Source organism: Symphalangus syndactylus, chromosome 13 (genome assembly GCF_028878055.3).
Source record: "Symphalangus syndactylus isolate Jambi chromosome 13, NHGRI_mSymSyn1-v2.1_pri, whole genome shotgun sequence".
NCBI lineage: Eukaryota > Metazoa > Chordata > Mammalia > Primates > Hylobatidae > Symphalangus > Symphalangus syndactylus.
In genome coordinates this window covers 117,405,101-117,431,330 of record NC_072435.2, presented here as the reverse complement: position 1 = coordinate 117,431,330, position 26,230 = coordinate 117,405,101, and the positions used below count along the sequence as shown (strand labels likewise).

Sequence of the window (26,230 nt, the reverse complement as noted above, 5' to 3'; positions counted from 1 at the left end):
CAGGAGCCCCCCCAGGCCTAAGGCTCTTGGCATGTCAGTATCTGGGAGGGGCCAGCCTGAACCACCTACTCAGGTGTTGTGAATAATGTTACCCAACTCTGATCCTATAGGGAGAATAATCTCATAGATTTGTGTAACGTGCCTTTCCAGCTGGTCTGCAGTTGCAGATAAGCCCTAATTTGCCCCAGATTCTTCTCGATGGGCAGTTCTGGCTTCCTCTGAGCCAGGGTCTGATTAGGGGCTGCAAACGAGCTCTTTGCCGTGCTGGGACTGAGGCTTGGGGCTGTGTCTTAGCCTGGTCAAGGAAGAGAAGGTTCCAGGTCATGAGGCACCCCTCAATGAGTGGCAGGGTGGCTCTGGACAGGCCACCAGCCAAGAGACAGTTTGTACCAGGTTGAAGACGGGCCAAGGCTGCTGGCTAGGTACCTAAGGAGGAGAGGAAAATTTCATAAGAAGAACCAGAGTAGCAGCAGCATGACTGGCCAGGGGCCGACTCCAGACCCAGCTGGGCCAATCAGGGTTTGGGGATTGGAATTCAGGAACAGCCAGTTAGTTTCTGTGAGTGATTGGAACTAAGGTGATAAAAGGGGCAGCTGCTTCCCACCATGAGCATGAGAAAGCTGATTCACAGAACAAAAAAGACTGAGGAGAGAGAGAGAGAGGTTTTGCTATAGACAGGTGTCCAATGCTGGAGTCTAGTTCCTTGTAAACTCCAGCTGAATTTCCTGTTATTAGACTCCACGAAAACACTTTTATATCCTAGTAATAAATTTCCCTTTTGGGGTAATATGAAATGCTTTCTCTACTGGCAACCAAAGAACCTTGTATAAGGCAGGAAGATACACTGAGGAAGTTTTCTATCCATCAGTTACAGTCTACTAGGAGAGAGAAAGGTGCACCCAATGAATTAAATATAAATGATGCAATAAGGCCGGGTGCAGAGGCTCATGCCTGTAATCCCAGCACTTTGAGAGGCCCAGGCGGGAGGGTTGTTTGAGCCCAGGAGTTTGAGACCATCCTGGGCAACATAGTGAGACCCCCTATCTCTACAAAAAATAAGATAAGTAGCTGGGTGTGGTGGTGTGTGCCAGTAATCCCTGCTATTGGGAGGCCAAGGCAGGAAGATCACTTGAGCCCAGGAGTTTGAGGCTGCAGTGAGTCATGTTTGTGCCATACATTCCAGCCTGGGCGACAGAATGAGACCCTACTTCTATGATATGGTTTGGAACTGCGTCCCTGCCCAAATCTTATATTGAAATGTAAACCCCAGTGCTGGAGGTGGGTCCTGCTGGGAGGTGAGAGGATCGTGGGAGAGGTTTCTCATGGTTTAATACCATCCCTTTTGGTGCTGTCATTGGGAGAGTGAGTTCTCATGAGATCTGATTGTTATTTTTTAAAAAAAGCACTGGCCAGGAGCGGTGACTTATGCCTCTTATCACAGCATTTTGGGAGGACGAGGCGGGTAGATCACCCGAGGTCAGAAGTTCAAGACCAGCCTGGCCAACATGGTGAAACCCCATTCTCTACTAAAAATACAAAAATTGGCTGGGTGTGGTGGCGGTCACCTGTAATCCCAGCTACCCCGGTGGCTGAGGCAGGAGAAAGACTTGAACCTGGGAGGCAGACGTTACAGTGAGCAGAGACGGTGCCATTGTACTCCAGCGTGGGCGACAAGAGTGAAACTGTCTCAGAAAAAAAAAAAAAAAAAAAGGCAGAATGGTGAGTGCCAGGGGCTGAGGAAAGGGAAGGGGAACAGAAGTTAATGTTGAATGGGGACTGAACGTTTGTTTGGCAAGATGAAAAAGTTCTGGAGATGGATGGAGGTGATGGTTGTAGAACAATGTCAATGTAGTTAATGCCCCTAAAGTGTGCACTTAAAAATATTTAAAATATAAGTTTGTAGTTGGGACAAAAATAAAATGGTAACTTTAATGTTATGTATATATTACCAAAATAAGAAATCACCAAAAAGAAAAAAAGGAAAAACATCACCTCAAAGTCTGTGTGCTCTTGAAGCAAGGCTCCTACACTCCAGCGTGGGTCAGCCGTTACCTCTGGGTCACCTGGAGGGTGTCAGCTCTGGGCACTCCCAGCTCTCTGCCCAAACACGTAAAGTGGCCTCAGTAACTCAGGGACCGTCCTCTGAAGAACTGGAGGTGAAAGAACCAAAGTACTTAGAAACCAGGGGGTCAGGCCAGGCACAGTGGCTCACACCTGTAATCCTAGCACTGTGGGAGGCCGAGGCGGTTGGATCACCTGAGGTCAGGAGTTTGAGACCAGCCTGGCCAACATGGTGAAACCCTGTCTCTACTAAAAATACAAAAATTACCCAGGCGTGGTGGTGAGCGCCTGTAATCCCAGTACTCAGGAGGCTGAGGCACAAGAATCGCTTGAACCCAGGAGGCAGAGGTTGCAGTGAGCTGAGATCGCGCCATTGTACTCCAGCCAGGGTGACAGAATGAGACTCCCTCTCAAAAAAAAAAGAAAAAAAGAGAAAGAAACCTGGCGTCAGCACACAGAACTGGTAGGAAGGACCTAAAGGGACCAAGGTGGCACCAGCAGTGTTGGCTGCAGTCTCAGGTCACCTGCACCAACTGGGCAACAATCTCACCAGGGACATATATTTTTGGTGTTATGGGACACCTGACCACACTACTCTAGCAGTCAGAGTCTTAGTAGAAAACCCAAATCACGGGCCGGGTGCGGTGGCTCACGCCTGTAATCCCAGCACTTTGGGAGGCCGAGACGGGCAGCTCATGAGGTCAGGAGATGGAGACCATCCTGGCTAACACGGTGAAACCCCGTTTCTACTAAAAATACAAAAATTAGCCGGGCGTGGTGGCGGGTGCCTGGAGTCCCAGCTACGCGGGCGGCTGAGGCAGGAGAATGGCATGAACCCAGGAGGCAGAGCTTGCAGTGAGCCGAGATCGCGCCACTGCACTCCAGCCTGGGTGACAGAGCGAGACTCCGTCTCAAACAAAAAAAAAAAAAAGAAAACCCAAATCACATGCCAGGTAGTTCCGCAAAAGGAATTTCTTCATAGTGATAACAGTGTCGGATGGATAGAAAGAGCAGCAGGAGGAAAGATGATACCTAGGGCTAGAGAGGCGAAGGGAAGAAGTGTTCACAGAGCCCACAGGCCAAACCTGGGCAGCAAGAGATGAAGCCAGGTGCACTTTCTGCCAGAGACACTCCCTGAAGCAGAGAAAGAGGGAAAGATCCCAGCATTTGCCATTGGCTGAATGCAGCCAGAAATCACTGCGGGGAAGTCACTACCCAGAGGCAGGAGGCAGCATCCCTGCCAAACAAAGCACAGCAGGAGAAGGGCAAATAATGGATCTGCCTGGTGTGGTGGCTGGCACTTGTAATCCTAGCACTTTGAGAGGCTAAGGCAGGGAGGAGACTTGAGGCCAGAAGTTCGAGACTGGCCTAGGCAACATAGTGAAACCTCTGTCTCCAAAAAAAAAAAAAAAAAGTAGCGAAGTGTGGTGGTGTGTCCTGCGGTCCCAGCTACTGAGGAGACTGAGGCAAGAGAATCTCTTGAGCCCAGGAGTTCAAGGCTGCAGTGAGCTCTGATTGCTCTGCTGTACTCTAGCCTGGGTACAGAGCAAGATATTGTCTCTACAAAAAAAAATAGAATAAAAATAAAAAGGCCGGGCGCAGTGGCTCATGCCTGTAATCCCAGCACTTTGGGAGGCCAAGGTGGGTGGATCACCTGAGGTCAGAAGTTCAAGACCAGCCTGGCCAACATGGTGAAACCCCGTCTCTACAAAAAATACAAAAATTAGCCGGGCATGGTGGTGCATACCTGTAATCCCAGCTACTCGGGAGGCTGAGGCAGGAGGATCACTTGAACCCGGGAGGCAGAGGTTGTAGTGAGTGGAGATCGTGCCACTACACTCCAGCCTGGATGACAAAGTGAGACTCTGTCTCAAAGAATAAAAATAAATAAATAGAACAAAAAAATAAAAAATAAGGCTGGGTGCGGTGGCTCACGCCTGTAATCCCAACACTTTGGGAGGCCGAGGCAGGAGGATCACGAGGTCAGGAGATCGAGATCATCCTGGATAACACAGTGAAACCCCATCTCTACTAAAAATACAAAAAATGAGCCGGGCGTGGTGGCGGGCGCCTGTAGTCCCAGCTACTCGGGAGGCTGAGGCAGAAGAATCGTGTGAACCCAGGAGGTGGAGCTTGCAGTGAGCTGAAATTGCACCACTGCACTCCAGCCTGGGAGACAGAGCGAGACTCCGTCTCAAAATAAATAAATAAAATAAAATATAAAAAATAAAAATAATGAGGCCGGGTGCGGTGGCTCCCACCTATAATCCCAGCACTTTGGGAGGCCGAGGCAGGATGATCACCTAAGGTCAGGAGTTGGAGACCAGCCTGGCCAATATGGTGAAACCCCGCCTCTACTAAAAATACAAAAATTAGACCAGACATGATGGCCGGCATCTGTAATCCCAGCTACTCTGGAGGCTGAGGTGGGAGAAGTGCTTGAACCCATGAGGCGGAGGCTGCAGTGAGCGGAGATCGTGCAACTGCACTCCAGCCTGGGTAACAGAGCAAGACTCTGTCTGAAAAAATAATAATAAAAAAATAAAAAGAATGGATCTGAGGACAAAGGGGCAGATGACAGGATATCTACCCATTTCTCTATTCCACAGAGATTTGCCAAGTGTGTGCTGTGCACCTGTGCACTGGGCCTGTGCTCAGTGTTGGGGCTGCAGCCTGGGATAGCATGGACAGAATGGTCTGCAGCAGACAGAGCTGCTTCTGTACAGCAGAGGGATCTCCACCCCAGAAGAGCAGGGTCTCTCAGGGTCGTCACCAGCGTGGACGGTACCTTTGTGCCAAGTAGAAAAAGTGGTCCTTCCAGGAGGACACAGCCCTGTGGGCACACAGCTTGGGAAGCAGATGAGGCAAGCTGGGCACTCCACACAAAGTATCATTTCCACAACCATGCCTGGAGACTCTGGTTTCCCTTTCCCTTTTTCCCTTTCCCTTTCTCTCTCTTTCTCTTTTTTCTTTTTTTCTCTCTTTCTCTCTCTCGCTTTTTCTTTCTTTCTCCATTCTTTTTTTTTTTTTTTTTGAGACGGAGTCTTGCTCTGTCGCCCAGGCTGGAGTGCAGTGGCGCAGTCTCGGCTCCGCCTCCCGGGTTCACGCCATTCTCCTGCCTCAGCCTCTCCGAGCAGCTGAGACTACAGGCGCCCGCCACTACGCCCGGCTAATTTTTTGTATTTTTAGTAGAGACGGGGTTTCACCGTGGTCTCGATCTCCTGACCTCGTGATCCGCCCGCCTCGGCCTCCCAAAGTGCTGGGATTACAAGCGTGAGCCACCGCGCCCGGCGCTTTTTCTCCATTCTTTCTCTTTCTTTCCTTCTTTCTTCTTTGCTTCTTTCCTTCTTTCTTTCTCTTTTTTGTTTGAGACGGAGTCTTCGCTCTGTCGCCCAGGCTGGAGTGCAGTGGCACGATCTCGGCTCACTGCAAGCTCCGCCTCCCAGGTTCAAGCCATTCTCCTGCCTCAGCCTCCCGAGTAGCTGGGACTACAGGCGCCCACCACCACGCCCGGCTAATTTTTTGTATTTTTAGTAGAGACGGGGTTTCACCATGTTAGCCAGGATGGTCTCAATCTCCTGACCTCGTGATCCGCCCGCCTTGGCCTCCCAAAGTGCTGGGATTACAGGCATGAGCCACCGCACCTGGCCTCTTTCTCTTTCTTCTTCTCTTTCTTCTATCTCTCTCTTACTTCTTTTTTTTTTTTTGACAGGGTCTTACTCTTTTGCCCAGAGTGATCTTGGCTCACTGCAGCCTCCCCCTCCAGGGTTCAAGCAATTCTCCTGCCTCAGCCTCCTGAATAGCTGGTATTACAGGTGTGGGCCACCAGCTGGGCATGGTTTTGTATTTTTAGTAGAGACGGGGTTTCACCATGTTGGCCAGGCTGGTCTTGAACTCCTGATCTCAAGTGATCCACCCGCCTTGGCCTCCCAAAGTGCTGGGATTACAGGTGTGAGCCACCACACCCGGCTGAGACTCTGACTCCTTTCTAGAAGGAATCCTTAACCTGAGGACCACCAACTCCCGCAGCAGGAGTCCCCCAAAGCACATCATTCATTCATTCATTCATTTATCCAACAAATATTTATTGAACAACTTTGTGTGTCTGGCACACTTCTAGGTCCTACAGAGATGGCAGTGAAAAAGCACAAAAACTTTTCTGCTTTCAAATAGGGCAAAATGCCAGTAATTGTTAAATATAGGCAGAGGCGGTAACAGGTGTTCATTGTAGTTATTTTTTTTTCTGTGTTTGAAATTTTTATTGAAAATAGAAGTTGGAAGAAAAAAAATGTCTTCCAAGAGACAGACAATAAATAAGGGGTGTATGTGTGGTGGTGCTAAGTGCTAAAGAGGACATAAAACAGAAATGAGGGGGCTGGCAAGTGTATATGGAAATTCCAACTTTAAATAGGGTGATTCCAGGAACTCCTCACTGAGAAGGTGATTTTTGAATAAAGCCCTGAAGGAGAGAAGGGAATGATCCAGGCTGCTTTCCCGAGGAACAGATGTCCTGGCAGCAGGCACAAAAGAGGCAAAGGCCCCGAGGCCAGAACATGCCCAGTATTTTCCAGGAACAGCAATGAAGCAAGTGTGTGGCTGGAGCAGAGACGGGTTGCCAGGAGTTGGGGGGCAAGGTGTGAGTGGAAAGGGGAGGGGTGGGCAGATCACCAGGGCCTTGAAGGCCACTGGAAGGGCTGTGGCTTTTACCCTGAGTGACCAGGGGAGCCCCTGGAGGGTGTGAGCCGAGGGTGACTGAAGCCGACTTGTGTAGGGTAATGAGTAGGCACCCTTCAGGGGCCGGGGTGTCTCTAGGGCTCCCATTAGACGCTCAGAGCAGTCCAGACCCCTACAAGGCTAAGGAGCAGTGTGACGGCCGGGCACAGTGGCTCACGCCTCTAATCTCAGCACTTTGGGAGGCGAGGTGGGCGGATCACTTGAGGTTAGGAGTTCCAGACCAGCCTGGCCAAACCCCATCTCTACTAAAAATACAAAAAATTAGCTAGGCGTGGTGGCGGGCGCCTATAACCACAGTTACTTGGGAGAAACAGGGAGAATGGCTTGAACCCGGGAGGCGGAGGTTGCAGTGAGCCGAGATCGCGCCACTGCACTCCAGCCTGGGCGACAGAGTGAGACTCCATCTCAAAAAACAAAACAAAACAAACAAAACAACAGTGTGACGTAAGTTTGCCGATCAAATTTTGCCGCTACCAGGTCTCGGCAGGAAGGGGCGGGCACTGCCTGGTTGGTAGGCTGGGGCGGCGCGTTGCCATAGCGACCCCGGCCGGGCCCGCGGCGCGCGCGCAGCTGACGGATATTGAGGCTGGATGCTGCGATCCCGCAGGTGAGCGCAGGTGAGCCGGGCGCAGGTGGGGCAGGCCCAGAACTCCTGACTGACCCCAAGCCGTCTGGTTCCCGGCTCCTCCCTCTTCCACTGTGGGTTTTTTGTTTTGTTTTGTTTTTTTCCCTTGAGACAGGGTCTCCCTCTGTCGCCTAGGCTGGAATGCAGTGGCGCCGGATGATAGCTCACTGCAGTCCCGACCTCCTAGGATGAAGGCATCTTCCCACCTCAGCCTCCTGCGCAGCTGGGACTACAGGCCTGTGCCACCATGCCCAGCTAATTTTTTTTTATTATTTATTTTTTGTAGAGATAAGTTCTCACTGTGGTTGTCCAGGCTGGTCTCCAACTCTTGGACTCATGTGATCCTCCCGCATCAGCTTCCCAACGTGCTGGGATTGCAGGCGGCAGCCCCCATGCCGCCAGGCTGGTCTTTGTTACTCAGCACCAAAACAACCTGGGCCGACTTTCATTTCCTGTCAACAGCTCAGGTGTTAAGACTACAGCCTCCTCCGGAGTATAACCTATGTTCCCTAAACTGTGGGATGGAGGGTGATTTTAGGTTACACTGATGAGGTGTGAAGTAACACCCAATGACATCATAAGAAAGTTATTAGAGTCTGGGTTCTCTTACAACTGTGAGTAAGCCAAGGGGAGTCAGTTTGGTGATTACATGGCATTAACACCTCTTTTAACATTTGCTAATCTTTTTTTTTTTTTTTTTGAGACCGAGTTTCGCTCTTTTCGCTCAGGTTGAGTGCAGTGGCGGATCTCAGCTCTCACTGCAACATCCGCCTTCCGGTTTCAAACGATTCTCCTGCCTCAGCCTCCCCAGTAGCTGGGATTACAGGCGTCGGCAACCATGCCCGGCTAATTTTTGTATTTTTAGCAGAGACGGGGTTTCACCATGTTGGCCAGGCTGGTCTCAAACTCCCGACCTCGTGATCTGCCCACCTCGGCCTCCCAAAGTGCTGGGATTACAGGCGTGTGCCACTGCGCCCGGCCTTGCTAATTCCTATTTTTAACAGAGACCTTGGAGCTCAGCCAACTCTAAGCCATAGCATCTAGCTAAGACTTAAATTGGTTCTTTCAATGTTTTTATTTTTACATTTATTGTTGCCTTACGGTACCTGCTACTGGTTTTCTATTTATAATAATGATACGTAAAGTCTCCATTCTTTTTTTTTTTTTTTTGAGATGGAGTCTTGCTCTGTCGCCCAGGCTGGAGTGCAGTGGCACGATCTCGACTTACTGCAAGCTCCGCCTCCCGGGTCATGCCATTCTCCTGCCTCAGCCTCCCGAGTAGCTGGGACTACGGTGCCCCCCACCACGCCCGGCTAATCTTTTGTATTTTTAGTAGAGACGGGGTTTCACCATGTTAGCCAGGATGGTCTCGATCTCCTGACCTCGTGATCCACCCGCTTTGGCCTCCCAAAGTGCTGGGATTACCGGCATGAGCCACTGTGCCTGGCCCTCCTTTTTTCAATATATGTATTGATTTTTTTAAAGTGAGTTAACTTATTTTTATTTTCTTCTTGAGAAAAGTTCTCACTCTGTCATCCAAGCTGCTGTGCAGTGGCATGATCTCAGCTTACTGCAACCGCTGCCAATTTACATATATAGATTTACATATAAAGATTACATATTTACATATAAAGATTAATTTACATATAAAGATTAATAATAGTACATGTGATATTTGGAAATGGGAGGGGAAAAAATCGCAACAGCATAGAATTTAGGACCTGAGATTGTTTCCCCACTCCCAGCTTTTGCTCTGCCTATTTTCTTTGCCTGGAATTATTTTTCCCTACTCCTAGGTGTGATTGTCAAAATATGTAACCCATATTTTGGGTTCATATTTTGGATTCATATTTGGCTCAGTGGCTCATGCCTGTAATCCCAGCACTTAGAGAGGCTGAGGTGGGTGGATCATTTGAGATCAGGAAATCGAGACCAACCTGGCCAACATGGTGAAACCCCGTCTCTACTAAAATACAAAAGTTTGCCAGGTGTGGTGGTGGGTGCCTGTAATACCAGCTACTTAGGAGGCTAAGGCACGAGAATCACTTGAACCCAGGAGGCAGAGGTTGTAGTGAGCCGAGATGGTGCCACTGCACTGCAGCCTGGGCAACAAAGCAAGATTCCATCTCTAAATAAATAAATAAATAAATATATTTAGAAGACATCAAATATATATATATATATGTATATATGACCGCCACCCCCTCCCTGGGGGCAGCTTCTCCGTGATGCCATCACAAACCCTCCTGCTCTACTGGTTTCCCTAGATTCCCAGTGATTGTGCCATCAGACCCCCTGGGAGGGGGCCCCAGGAGAGGCAAGGGAGGGGCCAGCCAAAGGTCAGCCCAGCACTAAAGGATCCCCACCAAGGGCTGTTCACCTGCCCCGGGGACTCAGAACACACATGACTCTCCCCACTTGAGCTCAGGATCCCGGCATTACACGGTGCGTGCTGAGCCCCAGATGTCCCTAACCCCTCTCCAGCACCCTCCAGCCTTGCAGAAGCAGCCACCATGCCAGTCTCTAAGTGCCCGAAAAAGTCGGAGTCCCTGTGGAAGGGGTGGGACCGGAAGGCCCAGAAGAACGGCCTGCGGCGCCAGGTATACGCTGTGAATGGCGACTACTACGTGGGCGAGTGGAAGGACAATGTGAAACATGGTGAGTGGGACTCCGGGACGGGCGGCCGGAGTGGGGTCGGAGCCACAGTGGGCAGCAGGGCCAGGAAGGCAGCGTGCAGAGCTCACTGGGGACATGAGATGTGTCCCCAAGGCTCCCCAGGGTGAGTGCTGGCCCAGGCCACCTGGGGGCCTCCACATGCTGGGGCTTTTGAACAAACTCAGCCCTGACTTCAACTGAGTGAGGGTCTCAGGACCAGCAGTGGACAGACGGTCTCGAGAAACTGGCCTGCGCCCGGGGCTCTGGGACCTAGGGGGCTCAGTTCCTGCCTTCTGAGACTTGGGTTAAGCACTGGGCTGGTTGGCAACAAGAAAAGCCACCCCCACTGAAACCAGCTTGCAGCGGGGTTCTGGGCTTTGCATTCAGCTGGGCTTCGCATTCAGCTGTGATGCTCTGCAGAGGGCTGAGTGCCAGGCACAAGGGAGGACCCCCTACTCCATCCCCCCAGGAGGAGCCGGGGCTCCAGTTCTGACTAGCAGGGGGCAAAGGGATCTTGTTGATACAAACTAAATCCTGACTGGGGGGAAAAAATAAAGAAAAAAGAGCTTTTATTTTAAAATGTGGCACTGCTGCTCACTCCAGTCTTGCAATTCCAGACTCTGTACTCTTTTTTTTTTTGACGGGACAAGGTCTTGCTCTGTCTCAAAAAAACAGGCTGGAGTGTAGTGGTGCCTTCATTGCTCACTGCAGCCTCGAGATCCTGGGCTCAAGTAATCCTCCTGTCCCAGCCTCCTGAATTGCTGAGATTACAAGTGGGAGTCACTGTGCCTGGCTAGATTTTGTGCTCTTTTTTTTTTTCTAGACGGAGTTTCACTCTTGTTGCCCGGGCTGGAGTGCAATGGCGCGATCTTGGCTCACCGCAACCTTTACCTCCTGAGTTCAAGTGATTCTCCTGCCTCAGCCTCCAGAGTAGCTGGGATTACAGGCATGTGCCACCACGCCCAGCTAATTTTGTATTTTTAGTAAGACGGGGTTTCTCCGTGTTGGTCAGGCTGGTCTTAAACTCCCGACCTCAAGTGATCCCCCCGCCTCGGCCTCCCAAAGTGCTGGGATTACAGGCGTGAGCTACTGCGCCCAGCCCGATTCTGTGCTCTTAACCACCCTGCTCTCCTGCCTTGCTGGGTTAAGTGCTTTGAAGTCAAATAAACCTAGGTTAGGATCCCAGTTCCAGGCTGGGTGTGGTGGCTCACATCTGTAATCCCAGCACTTTGGGAGGCCGAGGCGGGCGGATCACGAGGTCAGGAGATTGAGACCATCCTGGCTAACACAGTGAAACCCCGTCTCTACTAAAAATACAAAAAATTAGCTGGCCGTGGTAGTGGGCGCCTGTAGTCCCAGATACTCTGGAGGTTGAGGCAGGAGAATGGCGTGAACCCGGGAGGCAGAGCTTGCAGTGAGCCGAGATCGCGCCACTGCACTCCAGCCTGGGCAACAGATCAAGACTGTCTCCAAAAAAAAAAAAAGACTTGGAGGAGAGGGAGTAACTGAGTGGATGTTTGCAGGGACTAGCATAGAAGGTGGCAGGACCAGCTGGAGCAGAGAACATACCTGGGGTGTTCAAGGAACAGCCAGGAGGACGGTGTGGGTGCAACAGAGTAAGGAAGAGGAGGAGGTCAGAGAGGCTGCAGGCCGGGGATGGTGGCTCACGCCTGTAATCCCAGCACTTCGAGAGGCCGAGGCGGGCAGATCACTTGAGGTCAGGAGTTCAACACCAGCCTGGCCAACATGGCAAAACCCCATCTCTACTAAAAATACAAAAAATTAGCTGGGTCGAGTGGTGAACACCTGTAATCCCAGCCACTAGGGAGGCTGAGGCAGGAGAATTGCTTGAACCCAGGAGGTGGAGGTTACAGTGAGCCAGTATCATGCCACTGCACTCCAGCCTGGGTGCCAGAGCAAGACTCTGCCTCAAGAAAAATAGTCCTGGCGCAGTCGCTTATGCCTGAAATCCCAGCACTTTGGGAGGCCGAGACAGGCAGATCGCCTGAGGTCAGGGGTTCGAGACCAGCCTAGCCAACATGGTGAAACCCCATCTCTACTAAAAATACAAAAATTAGACCAGACATGATGGCAGGCACCTGTAATCCCAGCTACTTGGGAGGCTAAGACAAGAGAATTGCTTGAACCTGGAAGGAGGAGGTTACAGTGAGCTGAGATCGTGCCATTGCACTCTAGCCAGGAAGTTTCCAAGAACCAATCTCCATCTCAAAAAAAAAAAATAAAAAAAAAAAAAAAAGAGGTTGTGGGCTAAAGAAGGGTAGTCAGATCATATAGGACCGTGTCAGCCATGGTAAGAACTTTGGATTTGACTCTGTGACACAGGGAGGGTTTAGAGCAGAGGAATGACATGATCTGATTCATGTCCTATAACACCCATGCTGGCTATTTCATTGTGAATGAGGTGGGAGCAGGAAGACCCCTCAGAGGCCCTTGCAGACATCCAGGTGAGAGAAGACAGCTTCAGCAAAGCGGGAGAACGAAGCACCCCATAAAAGCAAATTATTGAAAAGGCAGGAATGGAGCCATCCTCAGGGAAGGCTTAGGACAACTTCTCCATCTATCTGCTTCTCCCTGGCTGGCCTTTTTTCTCTCCTCCTGCAAGTACACCTCTGCATGATACACATGGCTGCCAGCATCTTAGTGACGGGATGGAGGAATCCTCTTCACTTCCTAATATAGTTTTGTTTTGTTTGAGAGAGAGTTGTGCTTTGTCGCCCAGGATGGAGTGCAGTGCTGCAATCTCGGCTCACTGAAACCTCCACTTCCCAGGTTCAAGTGATTCTTGTGCCTCAGCCTCCCAAGTAGCTGGGACTAAAGGCACACACCACCACACCCAGCTAATTTTTGTATTTTCTGATAGAAACGGGGATTCATTTGCCAGGCGCGGTAGCTCACGCCTGTAATCCCAGCTTTCAGGGAGGCAGAGGCGGGAGGATAGCTTGAGCCCAGGAGTTAAAGACCTCCTTGCGCAATATAGCGAGACCCCGTTCTCCACAAAAAGGAAGAAAAAAAAGGACAAAAATAAATAAATAAGTGAGAAGGGATTCACCATGTTGGCCAGGCTGATTTCGAATTCCTGACCTCAAGTGATCTGCCCACCTCAGCCTCCCAAAGTTCTGGGATTACAAGTGTGAGCCATCATGCCCAGCCTTTTCCCCTTATTTTCCTACTTGATAAGCTTTGGTTTGCCTCACTGTGTCCTGTGCAGACTCTCAGCTCTTCCATCCCCTGTATTAAATTTTCTCTATTTGAAATAACTAGCATTGGCCGGGCGCAGTGGCTCACGCCTGCAATCCCAGCACTTTGGGAGGCCGAGGCGGGCGGATCACGAGGTCAGGAGATCGAGACCATTCTGGCTAACACGGTGAAACCCCGTCTCTACTAAAAATACAAAAAATTAGCCGGGCGAGGTGGCAGGCGCCTGTAGTCCCAGCTACGTGGGAGGCTGAGGCAGGAGAATGGCGTGAACCCCGGGGGGCAGAGCCTGCAGTGAGCCGAGATTGCACCACTGCACTCCAGCCTGGGTGAAAGAGCGAGACTCCGTCTCAAAAAAAAAAAAAAAAAAAAAGAAATAACTAGCATTTCAAACTGTCCTAGGGTCTTCAGTGTTCCGACAACCGGAGTCACTGCACTGCAGAAGACAGTGCAGTATGGTTTGTGTTGGGTCTTCTGGACCCTGAACCCTCAACTGATTCAGTCACCCAAACAGTAAGAGAAAATGCCAGGTCTTTTTTTATTTTTTTGAGACAGAGTCTCATTCTGTTGCCCAGGCTGGAGTGCAATGGTGTGATCTCGGCTCACTGCAACCTCTGCCTCCCAGGTTCAAGCGATTCTCCTGCCTCAGCCTCCTAAGTAGCTGGGATTACAGGTGCACGCCACCTCACTCGGCTAATTTTTGTATTTTTAATAGAGACGAGGTCTCACCATGTTCGTTAGGCTGGCCTCGAACTCCTGACCTCATGATCCGCCCGCCTCAGCCTCCCAAAGTGCTGGAATTACAGGCGTGAGCCACCGCGCCCGGCCAAGACCTCGCGTTTTCTAATCCAAAAAATTAGCGGGGCGTGGTGGCGGGCGCCTGCAGTCCCAGTTACTGAGGAGGCTGAGGCAAGAGAATGGCGTGAACCTGGGAGGTGGAGCTTGCAGTGAGCCAAGATGGCGCCATTGCACTCCAGCCTGGGCTACAGAGCGAGACTCCGTCTCAAAAAAAAAAAAAAAAAAAAAGGAAAGAAAAAGAAAACGCAAGGTCTTAAAACCAGGTCTCAGGACTCCTATACCAGGTACTCCAATACTGTCAGGCGAGGGATTTTCCCCAGCATAGGCCATATACTGTGTGCATCAACCCCTAACTCGAGTATTGGATGCCTCTTGCTCTCACCCTTCACCTTCTAATAACAGGCCCCTGCTACCTTGGTCACAGAGATGAGCACGTAATCCAACCGGGCAAATCAAAAAACTGAGATGAGATTTTTCAAAATGGACTAGCAGAGAAAAAGCACCTTTCCCCTCTAATTCCCAACCTATTGATTCCCATGTGTCTCCTGCATTTGCCTGCAGTAAAAGAGACTGAAAGCATAGTCATGAGCACCCATCAGTGTCTTTTTTTTTTTTTTTTTTGTAGGGGCTGTTGGGTTGTTTTCGCCTGTCCTGCCCCTCACTTCCTCCCAGTTTTATTTCCTTTGGGGACAACCCTCTCCCACTCTAAATCCCCAAGGTTTGGGTGGGCTGACTCCGCCCCCTGGCAGGCCTAGCCAATCACTCTGTTGCTCCTGGGTTCAAGCGATTCTCCTGCCTCCCAAGTAGCTGTGATTACAGGCACCCGCCACTATGCCCAGCTAATTTTTGTATCTTCAGTAGAGACGGGATTTCGCCATGTCGGCCAGGCTGGTCTCGAACTCCCGACCTCAAGTGATCCGCCCGCCTTGGCCTCCCAAAGTGCTGCGATTACAGGAGTGAGCCACCTCGCCCGGCTGCAACCATCATTTTCAAACCTCTGCCTTTACTCATGCAGTTCCCTGTGCCTGGACTGCCCTTCCTGGCCCCAACGTCACCCCCTCCAGGAAGTCTCTGAGTCCCCAGATTTGACCAAGTGCCCTTCTTCTGATATTGAAATCTCAGTGCCTACCTTCGTATATTGAAATTGAACTATGTCGGTATTCATCAGGCCTGTTTCATTTGCAAGAGGCAGAAATTCAATTCAGGAGGGCTTCAGCAATGCAGGTTCAGCCATGGTGGGATTCAGCAACTTAATGTCACTGGAACTTGGCGTCTCCCTCCAGGTCTCCATTTTGCTTTCCTCTGCGTTGGGTTCCTTCTTAAGTCAGCTTCCTCCCCTTGCAGGCCCGGGTGGGTGTGGTGGCCCAAATGGACTTACACGGAGTCTTATTGTACCAACTTGGGTCAGGTGGCCTGCACTGACCCAATCACAGCAGCCTGGTGGGTAGAATACACTGATTGGCTAGGCCTGCCAGGGGGCGGAGTCAGCCCACCCAAACCTTGGGGGTTTAGAGTGGGAGAGCGGTGTCCCCAAAGGAAATAAAACCAGGAGGAAGTGAGGGGCAGGACAAGTGCAAATAACCCAACAGCCCCTACAGTGTTGATGGGCCCTACCAGACCATGGGCTCCCCAAGGGCAAAAATAATAACAAAGGCTCCCATGATTTGAGAGAGAGAAAAAAATAAAAAATGAAAACAACGACAAAGGCTAACATTGACATCGCATTTCCTATTTGTACGCTCAAAGTGCTGTACACGTATCCTGGAATCTAGTGATACGAAACAACCCCATGAGATGCTATTTTTCTTTTCAGAAAATTAGAATGGTCCCGTAATTACTCACAAATTGAATCTTTTCTCCCTCAGCTTTATTGCGGTATGATTGACAAAGAAAAATTGTATATATTTAAGATGTGTAGTAAGATGTTTTCTTAAAAGTCCACATTTCAAAGGGCAGGCACAGTGGCTCACGCCTGTAATCCCAGCACTTTGGGAGGCTGAGGTGGGTGGATCTCCTGAGGTCGTGAGTTGGAGACCAGCCTGGCCAACGTGGAGAAACACCGTCTCTACTAAAAATACAAAATTAGCCAGATGTGGTGGCGCATGCCTGTAATCCCAGCTACTCAGGAGGCTGAGGCAGGAGAATCGCTTGAACCCAGGAGGTGGAGGTTGCAGTGAACCGAGATTGCGCCGTTGCACTCCAGCCTGAGCAACAAGAATGAAACTCTGTCTCAAAAAACAAAAAATAAGTCTACATTTAGAAATGATTAGTACAATCAAAGTAATTAGCATATCCATCTCCTCACACTATTACCATTTCGTTTGTGTGGGGTGAGAACAATTAAGATCTATTCTCTTAGCAAATTTCAAGTACAGTATCCAAGACACCAATACAGTATTAATATAGAACGATGCTGTACACCAGGTCTCCAGATCTTTGTTTGTTTTTGTTTTGTTTTGTTTTGTTTTGTCTTTTTGAGACGGAGTCCCGCTCTGTTGCCAGGCTGGAGGGCAGTGGTGCGATCTTGGATCACTGCAACCTCCGCCTCCCGGGTTCAAACGATTCTCTTGCTTCCAGCCTCCCAAGTAGCGGGGACTACAGGTGCACACCACCATGCCCAGCTAATTTTTGTATTTTTAGTAGAGACGGGGTTTCACCATGTTGGCCAGGACGGTCTTGATCTCCTGACCTCATGATCTGCCTGCCTCGGCCTCCCAAAGTACTGGGATTACAGACATGAGCCACTGCACCCGACCTGTTTGTTTTGAGACAGTCTCGCTTTGTCGTCCAGGCTGGAGTGCAGTGGCACAGTCTCACTCACTGCAACCTCTGCCTCTGAAGTTCAAGCAATTCTCCTACATCAACCTCCTGAGTAGCTGGGATTACAGGCATGCGCCACCACACCAGGCTAATTTGTGTATATTTATTACAGACAGGGCTTAACCATGTTGCCCAGGCTAGTCTTGAACTTCTAGCCTCAAGTGATTCACCTGCCTCAGCCTCCCAAATTGCTGGGATTATAGGAGTGAGCAACCGTGCCCAGCCTTAGGTCTCCAAATCTTGTACATCTTATAACAAAAAGTATGCACCCTTTGACAGAACATCTCCACATTTTCCCTACCCCACCAGCCCCTGCTAACTGCTATTTTACTGTTTCTATGAGTTTGACTTTTTTAGATTCCACATATAAGTAAAATCATGCAGTATTTGTCTTTCTCTGCTTGGCTTATTTCACTTGGCATAATGTCCTCCAGATTCATCCATGTTGTCACAAATGGCACGTTTTCTTTTTTTTTTTTTTTTGAGACGGAGTCTTGCTCTGTCGCCCAGGCTGGAGTGCAGTGGCGCAATCTCGGCTCACTGCAAGCTCCACCTCCCGGGTTCACGCCATTCTCCTGCCTCAGCCTCTCTGAGTAGCTGGGACTACAGGCGCCCGCCACCACGCCCGGCTAATTTTTTGTATTTTTGGTAGAGACGGGGTTTCACTGTGGTCTCGATCTCCTGACCTCGTGATCCACCCGCCTCGGCCTCCCAAAGTGCTGGGATTACAAGCATGAGCCACCGCGCCCGGCCTTTCTTTTCTTTCTTTCTTTCCTTCTTTCCTTCCTTCCTTCCTTCCATCCTTCATTTCCTCCCTTCCTCCCTCCCTCCCTCTCTCCCTCTCTCCCTCTCTCTCTTTCACAGTCTCACTCTGTCACCCAAGCTGGAGTGCAGTGGTGCCATCTCAGCTCACTGCAACCTCCGCCTCCCAGATTCAAGTGATTCTCCTGCCTCAGCCTCCAGAGTAGCTGGGATTACAGGCAAGTACCACCACGTCCAGCTAATTTTTGTATTTTTAGTAGAGACCAGGTTTCACTATGTTGGCCAGGCTGGTCTCGAACTCCTGACCTCAAGTGATCAGCCCCCATCAGCCTCCCAAAGTGCTGAGATTACAGGCGTGAGCCACTGCTCTCAGCCCCCATAAGATATTCTTTTTTTTTTTTTTTTTTTTTTTGAGAGAGAGAGAATTTAGCTCTTATTGCCCAGGCTGGAGTGCAATGGCGCAATCTCGGCTCAACTCACTGCAACCTCTGCCTCCCTGATTCAAGCAATTCTCCCGCCTCAGCCTCCCAAGTAGCTTGGATTACAGGCACCCACCACCACACCCAGCTAATTTTTTGTATTTTTAGTAGAGACGGGATTTCACTATGTTGGCCAGGCTGGTCTCGAACTCCTGACCTCAGGCGATCCACCAGCCTTGGCCTCCCAAAGTGTAAGGATTACAGGCGTGAGCGACCGCGCCCAGATCCCCCATAAGATATTCTTATACCCATTTTACAGCTGAGGTATCTGAGGCTCAGAGAGACCCAAAGAATTAACTTACTTGGTCAAGGTCACAAAGCTCAGAGGGATAATGTTGAATTTGTTCCTGGGTTACCAAGGACCCAGACATGAATTGGCCAATATAGGTACTCCAGAAATATTTTATTTATTTATTTATTTTTTTTTTTTATTTTTTTGAGACAGAGTCTCGCTCTGTCACCCAGGCTGGAGTGCAGTGTTGCGAGCTCAGCTCGCAGCAAGCTCCGCCTCCCGGGCTCACGCCATTCTCCTGCCTCAGCCTCCCAAGTAGCTGGGACTACAGGCGCCCGCCACCACGCCCGGAGAATTTTTTGTATTTTTAGTAGAGACGGGGTTTCACCGTGTTAGCCAGGATGGTCTCGATCTCCTGACCTCGTGATCCACCTGCCTCAGCCTTCCAAAGTGCTGGGATTACAGGCATGAGTCACCGCTCCTGGCCACCACAAATATTTTATTCATCGTTTTGTTAAATATGTATTAAGCTCGGTGTAGTGGTGTGTGCTTGTATTCCCAGCTCTTTGAGAGGCTGAGAAGGAAGAATCTCTTTAGCTCAAGAGTTCAAGACCAGCCTGGGCAACACAGCAAAACCCCATCTCTAAAAAGAAAGAAATGCCTGGTGTGGTGCCTCATGCCTGTAATCCCAATACTTTGGGAAGCCTAGGCAGGAGGATTGCTTGAGTCCAGTAGTTTGAGACCAGCCTGGGCAACATAGAAAGACTCCGCCTCTACAAAAAGTTTTTTTTAAATTAGCCAGGTGTAGTGGCATTTACCTGTGGTCTCAGCTACTCAGGAGGCTGGGGCGGAAGGATCATTTGAGCCTGGGTGGTTGAGGCTGCAGCAAGCTGTGCACCTCAGCATAGGTGACACAGCCGGATCCTGTCTAAAAAAAAAAAAAAAAAGAAAAAGGCCAGGCGCGGTGGCTCACGCCTGTAATCCTAGCCGAGGTCGGGCAGATCACCTGAGGTCGGGAGTTCGAGACCAGCCTGACCAACATGGAGAGACCCTGTCTCTACTGAAAATACAAAATTAGCCAGGCGTGGTGGCGCATTCCTGTAATCCCAGCTACCTGTGGGGCTGAGGCTAAAGAATTGCTTGTACCTGAGCGGTGGAGGTTGCAGTGAGCCGAGATCGTGTCATTGCACTCCAGCCCGGGCAACGATAGCAAAACTCGGTCTCTATTTTTTTTGAGACGGAGTCTTGCTCTTTCACCCAGGCCAGAGTGCAGTGGCGCGATCTCGGCTCACTGCAAGCTCCCCCTCCCGGGCTCACGCCATTCTCCTGCCTCAGCCTCCCAAGTAGCTGGGACTACAGGCGCCCGCCACCGCGCCCAGCTAATTTTTTGTATTTTTAGTAGAGACGGGGTTTCACCGTGTTAGCCAGGATGGTCTCGATCTCCTGACCTCATGATTTGCCCGCCTTGGCCTCCCAAAGTGCTGGGGTTACAGGCGTGGGCCACCGTGCCCGGCCTAACTCGGTCTCAAAAAAAAAAAAAAAAAAAAGGCCGGGTATGGTGGCTCACGCCTGTAATCCCAGCATTATGGGAGGCCAAGGCAGGCGGATCACGATGTCAGGAGTTAGAGACCAGCCTGGCCAATATGGTAAAACCCCGTCTTTACTAAAAATACAAAAATTAGCTGGGCATGGTGGCGGGTGCCTGTAATTCTAGCTACTGGGGAGGCTAAGGCAGGAGAATCTCTTGAACCAGAAGGCAGAGGTGGCAGTGAGCCGAGATTCCAACACTGCCCTTCAGCCTGGGTGACAGAGCAAGACTCTGTCTCAGAAAAAAAAAAGAAAGAAAGAAAAAAAAAAGGCCGGGTGCGGTGGCTCACACCTGTAATCCCAGCACTTTGGGAGGCCGAGGCGGGTGGATCACGAGGTCAGGAAATCGAGACCATCCTGGCTAACACAGTGAAACCTCGTCTCTACTAAAAATACAAAAAATTAGCTGGGCGCAGTGGCGGGCGCCTGTAGTCCCAGCTACTAGGGAGGCTGAGGCAGGAGAATGGAGTGAACCCGGGAGGTGGAGCTTGCAGTGAGCCGAGATAGTGCCATTGCAGTCCAGTCTGGGCGAAAGAGCGAGACTCTGTCTCAAAAAAAAAAAAAAAAAAAAAAGAAAAAAAAGAGAAAAAAGTAAATTAACAGGTATTAGTCACCTATAACATGCCAGGAACAGTTTGTTTGTTTGTTTGTTTGTTTGTTTGTTTTATTTTGAGATGGAGTTTCGCTCGTTTCCCAGGCTGGAGTGCAATGACGCCATCTCGGCTCACTGCAACCTGCGCCTCCCAGGTTCAAGAGATTCTCATGCCTCAGCTTCCTGAGTAGCTGGGATTACAGGCGCCTGCCAACACGACTGCCTAATTTTTGTATTTTTAGTAGACACAGGGTTTCGCCATGTTGGCCAAGCTGGTCTCGAACTCCTGACCTCAGGTGATCCACCTGCCTCAGCCTCCTAAAGTGCTGGGATTACAGGCTCGAGCCACTGCACCCAGCCTCCAGGCACAGTTTTTCAGTGCAGTGAACAAAACAGACCAAAGTCTGTGCCCTCCTGCAGCTCACATTCTCCTGGAAAAGACAGACATGTGACACTAATCAACAAATAAGAGAATTACCTCTGGCTGGACGCAGTGGCTCACGCCTGTAATCCCAGCACTTTGGGAGACCGAAGTGGGCATATCACTTGAGGTCAGGAGTTTCAGACCTGCCTGGCCAACATGGAACCCCATCTTTACTAAAACACAAAATTAGCTAAGTGTGTTGGCACACACCTGTAGTCCTAGCTAGTCTGGCGGCTGAGGCAGGAGTATCTCTTGAACCCGGGAGGCACAGGTTGCAGTGAGCTGAGATCGCGCCACTGCACTCCAGACTGGGCGACAGAGTGAGACACTGTCTCAAAAAAAAAAAAAAAGAAAGAAATGGAACTTTCCTGGCCTTCTCCTGGGTACTGGGTGTCTAGGATGATGTGCAGAGCCTGTCCCAGCTCTCAAGATTCCTCCAGTTGGGGGCCCCTGAGGTTCAGGCAGGCACACCACCCCCACCCCCCGGCGGCCATGTCTGCAGCATTGCCCATCTGTGTGTCACCAGGGAAAGGAACACAGGTCTGGAAGAAGAACGGAGCCATCTATGAAGGGGACTGGAAGTTTGGGAAGCGAGACGGCTATGGCACCCTCAGCCTTCCTGACCAACAGATAGGAAAGTGCAGGAGAGTCTACTCAGGCTGGTGGAAAGGTGATAAGAAATCGGTGAGCAGGGCTGCCAGCCAGGCTGAGTGTGTGTGTGTGTGTGTGTGTGTGTGTGTGTGTGTGTGTAGGGGGAGCCGAGAGAGGCCTGGGAGAAAAGAGAGGGGAGGTCTACAGGGAGGAGGACAAGGTTGTGGTGCGCGTGAGAGAAGGAAGGGGTGGGAGAATTGCAAAGTTTCTCAGAACAAAACCCAGGAAACAGGAAGCAACAGAAGGCCAGGGAGGAGCCCACGAAACCCTTTGGTTGCGACGAGCCAGCCAGGCTTGTGGGGACGAATTTGCCTCCACCCTCTTCCCCCTCGTTTCCTGGCTTTCTTTTCCCCAGGTATCTCTTTCTGAGAATCCCCTTTCTGCTGGGCCTGAATAAAAGGGAGGTAGGAAAAGTGGGAGCAAGAGGGCAGAGGACAAGAGAGGAGGGTCCCGGGGGGCAGAAGCCAGCCAGAGGCGCGTGCTCAGCCCGGAAACACCCAAGCTGGGCACAGGTTCCCTCCAGCTACTCCCACAAGTGTGGAGGAATCCACACCATTAGTCCCAGAGACACTAATAATAAACAGTATTGCAACTGAGCAACTGCTACTGTGAGCCTGAAACACATATTTAAAACTTTCTTTTTTCTTTTTTTTTTTTTTTTGGAGACAGAGTCTCGCTCTGCCGCCCAGGCTGGAGTGTAGTGGCGCCATCTTGGCTCACTGCAAGCTCCGCCTCCCGGATTCACGCCATTCTCCTGCCTCAGCCTCCCAAGTAGCTGGGACTACAGGCACCCGCCACCACGCCCGGCTAATTTTTTTTTTTTTATTAATTTTTTTTGCATACAAAAACAATAAACATTTTCTAAAAATACATACAAACAAAAAGATGCGTATCAAACATATTAGGAAGGTTGCACATGGGAAGTCGGGGAATAGAAATGGGGGTGGGAGTTAAAATAAATGAGAGAGGGACTTTATATGGATCAGTGATAATAACTCAATCCTCTATTTGACAAAGAAGAGGGAGAAGGAAGAGGAAGAAAAAGAAAGTGGGATAAAGGATCAGAAAGGGAGGAAAATAGAAAAAATTAGAGTATGACTCCAGGGTAGACCTGTTTTGTTGTCACTGAGTTGGTTGGTTGGTTTGTCTGTTGTATTCTTCATGTTTCGCCAAGTTGGCCAGACTGGTCTCGAACTCCTAGCCCGAAGTGATCAACCCGCCTCGCCCCCCAGAGTGCCGGGACCACAGGCGTGAGCCGCCACGTCCAGCCCCCACATTGCTTCTGGCCTCCGTGGTAGACCTCCCAGACGGAGCGGCCAGGCGGAGGAGCTCCTCACTTCTACCCAGACACGGGGCGGCCGGGCAGAGGGGCTCCTCACTTCCCAGACGGGGCGGCCAGGCAGAGACGCTCCTCACTTCTTCCCAGACGATAGGTGACCGGGCAGAGGCGCTCCTCACTTCCCAGACGATGGGTGGTCGGGCAGAGGCGCTCCCCACTTCCCAGACGATGGGTGGCCGGGCAGAGGCGCTCCTCACTTCCCAGACGATGGGCGGCCGGGCAGAGGTGCTCTTCACCTCCCAGACGATGGGTGTCCGGGCAGAGGCACTCCTCACTTCCCAGATGGGGCAGCCGACGCCCGGCTAATTTTTTGTATTTTTAGTAAAGACGGGGTTTCACCGTGTTAGCCAGGATGGTCTCGATCTCCTGACCTCATGATCCGCCCGCCTTGGCCTCCCAAAGTGCTGGGATTACAGGCGTGAGCCACCGCGCCCGGCCTGAAACACATTTAATATTCAGTTAACTCTCACAGCAACAGCTCATCATCGTTATCATCTTCATGCCCATTTTATCGATAAGCAAACAAGCTCGAAGAGATGAGGTGTCTTGTAACTGTCCAAGGGGTTCACCTTGCCCGTGCCTGGCCCCGAGTTGTATTATTACTCAAATCAGTCTCCCCGAACATTCCGGCAGCAGAGTTTTTAAGGATAACTTGGTGGGTGGGGGAAAGACAGTGAACCAGGAGTGCTGATTGGTCAGAGATAAAATCATAGGGAGTCAAAGCTATCCTCTTGCTCCCTAGACAGAGCCGATTCATCAAGACAGGGGAATTGCAATAGAGAAAGTGTAATTAACACAGAACTGGCTGTGTGGGAGACCTGAGTTGTATTATTATTATTATTATTATTTATTTATTTATTTATTTATTATTTGAGATGGAGTTTCGCTCTTGTTGCCAGGCTGGAGTGCAATGGCATGATCTCGGCTCACCGCAACCTCTGCCTCCTGGGTTCAAGCGGTTCTCCTGCCTCAGTCTCCCGAGTAGCTGGGATTACAGGCATGTGGCATCACACACTGCTAATTTTGTATTTTTAGTAGAGACAGAGTTTCTCCATATTGGCCAGGCTGGTCTCGAACTCCTGACCTCAGGTGATCCACCAGCCTGGGCCTCCCAAAGTGCTATGATTACAGGCATGAGCCACCGCGCCTGGCCCTGAGTTGTATTATTACTCAAATCAGTCTCCCCGAACATTCTGGCTGCAGAGTTTTTAAGGATAACTTGGTGGGTGGGGGAAAGACAGTGAGCCAGGCAATGTGATTGGTCAGAGATGAAATCATAGGGAGTCAAAGCTGTCTTCTTGCCCTGAGTCAGTTCCTGGGTCTGGGGGGCCACAAGATCACATAAATCAGTTTATTGATTTGGGTAGTGCCAGCTGATCCATCAAGTGCAAGGTCTGCAAAATATCTTAAGCACTGATCTTGGGAGCAGTTTAGGGAGGGTCAGAATCTTGTAGCTTCCAGCTGCATGACTCCTAAACCATAATTTATAATCTTGTAGCTAATGTTAATCCTACAAAGGCAATGTAGTCCCCAGGCAAGAAGGAGGTCTTCGGGAAAGGGCTGTTACTGTCTTTGTTTAAACTATAAACTAAGTTTCTCCCAAAGTTAGTTCAGCTTAAGCCCAGGAATGGACATGGACAGCTTAGAGGTTAGAAGCAAGATGGAGTCGGTTGAGTTAAATCTCTTTCACTGTCTCAGTCATAATTTTGCAAAGGCAGTTTCAGTCTTGCCTGGAGTCACACAGCTAGCAAGTGGTAGAGCCCAGGGTTTCATGTTCTCTGCTCCCAAACTGTTTATTGGCAAGTAGGAAGAGAAAGCCCCCGAATAACCAATTTACATAGAATATGGTGTCAGGAGGGATGTTTTCACAGGGGGCCCAGAGAAAGGTCATTAAGCCCAGCCTAGAGAATTCAGGGCAGAAGGCTAGGCACAATGGCTCACGCCTGTAATCCCAGCAATTTGGGAGGCCGACGGGGGTGTATCACTTGAGGTCAGGAGTTCGAGACTAGCCAGGCCAACATGGTGAAACCCCTGTCTCTACTAAATAAAAATACAAAAAAATTAGCTGGGCATAGTGTTGTGTACCTGTAGTCCCAGCTAGGGAGACGGAGACATTAGAATCGCTTGAAGCCGGGAGGCAGAGGTGGCAGTGAACCGAGATTGCGCCACTGCACTTCAGCCCAGACAACAGAGTGAGACTCCATCTCAAAATAAATAAATAAATAAATAAATAGGCCGGGCACAGTGGCTCACGCTTGTAATCCCAGCACTTTGGGAGGCCGAGGCGGGCGGATCACGAGGTCAGGAGATCGAGACCACGGTGAAACCCCGTCTCTACTAAAAATACAAAAAAATTAGCCGGGCGTGGTGGCGGGCGCCTGTAGTCCCAGCTACTCGGAGAGCCTGAGGCAGGAGAATGGCGTGAACCTGGGAGGCGGAGCTTGCAGTGAGCCGAGATCGCGCCACTGCACTCCAGCCTGGGCAACAGAGCGAGACTCCGTCTCAAAAAAAAAAATAAATAAATAAAAATAAATAAATAAATAAAACCATATAATAATAATAATTAGCTGGATGTTGTGGTGCACATCTGTAGTCCCACATTTTCAAAAGGCTGAGGCAGGAGGATTGCTTGATCTCAGGAGGCTGAGGCTATACTGAGCTATGGTGGTGCCACTGCACTTCAGCCTGGACAACAGAGTAAGACTTGTCTCAAAAAGAGGGAATTCAGGGCAGGCTTCCTGTAGGAGGTGACACTAAAAGATGTTGGGAGTTAGCCAGGAAGACAAAAAAGGGAGAAAGATGGGAGGCAAAAAAATAGCAAAGGGAAGGAGATGTAAAACAGCAGAGCGTGTCTGCCCTGGGGCAGGAGTGAGGAGAAGAGTTGCGGGGGCCCTCAGGGATACGTGGGAAATCAGGATTTTGAGGAGTAGACTTGGCTTCTCAACCCAACCTCCTCGGGTGTGATCTGCAAACAGACCTTGTTTCCCTGTGGTTGGACACTAAGTGTGGTGTTTTTTGTTTTTGCTTTTTTTTTGAGATGGAGTCTGTCTCTGTTGCCCAGGCTGGAGTGCATTGGCGCGATCTTGGCTCACTGCAAACTCCACCTCCTGGTTCACGCCCTTCTCCTGCCTCAGCCTACCCCAGCAGCTGGGACTACGGGCACCCGACACCACACCCAGCTAATTTTTCATATTTTTAGTAGAGACGGGTTTTCACCATGTTAGCCAGGATGGTCTCGATCTCCGGACCTCGTGA

The 26,230-nt window shown here is 50.3% G+C and overlaps 1 protein-coding gene and 1 long non-coding RNA gene across 10 annotated transcripts in view; one reads left to right on the top strand and one right to left on the bottom strand.

Moving 5' to 3' along the window:
- LOC129459772 (uncharacterized) overlaps positions 1 to 15,516 on the bottom strand; it is a 34,820-nt gene extending 19,304 nt beyond the window's left edge. The window contains exons 1-2 of one of the 4 annotated variants that reach the window (XR_010114979.1): positions 15,219 to 15,516; positions 1,993 to 2,150 (exon numbers count right to left, since the gene is read on the bottom strand). This is a non-coding gene — a long non-coding RNA (uncharacterized lncRNA). The remainder of the gene's footprint in view (positions 1 to 1,992; positions 2,151 to 15,218) is intronic. The other 3 variants (XR_008650056.2, XR_010114977.1, XR_010114978.1) reach the window with 3 other exon arrangements.
- Positions 9,746 to 26,230, top strand: part of MORN3 (MORN repeat containing 3) — a 43,647-nt gene continuing 27,162 nt past the window's right edge. For 4 of the 6 annotated variants that reach the window (XM_063614729.1, XM_063614728.1, XM_063614730.1 and 1 more), the window contains exons 1-2: positions 17,399 to 17,889; positions 21,512 to 21,669. In XM_063614729.1, coding sequence (XP_063470799.1) covers positions 17,643 to 17,889; positions 21,512 to 21,669 — 405 coding nt within the window. In that variant the 5' untranslated portion in view covers positions 17,399 to 17,642. Of the gene's footprint in view, positions 10,079 to 17,398; positions 17,890 to 21,511; positions 21,670 to 26,230 lie in introns of those variants that run through there. The other 2 variants (XM_055236946.2, XM_063614726.1) reach the window with 2 other exon arrangements.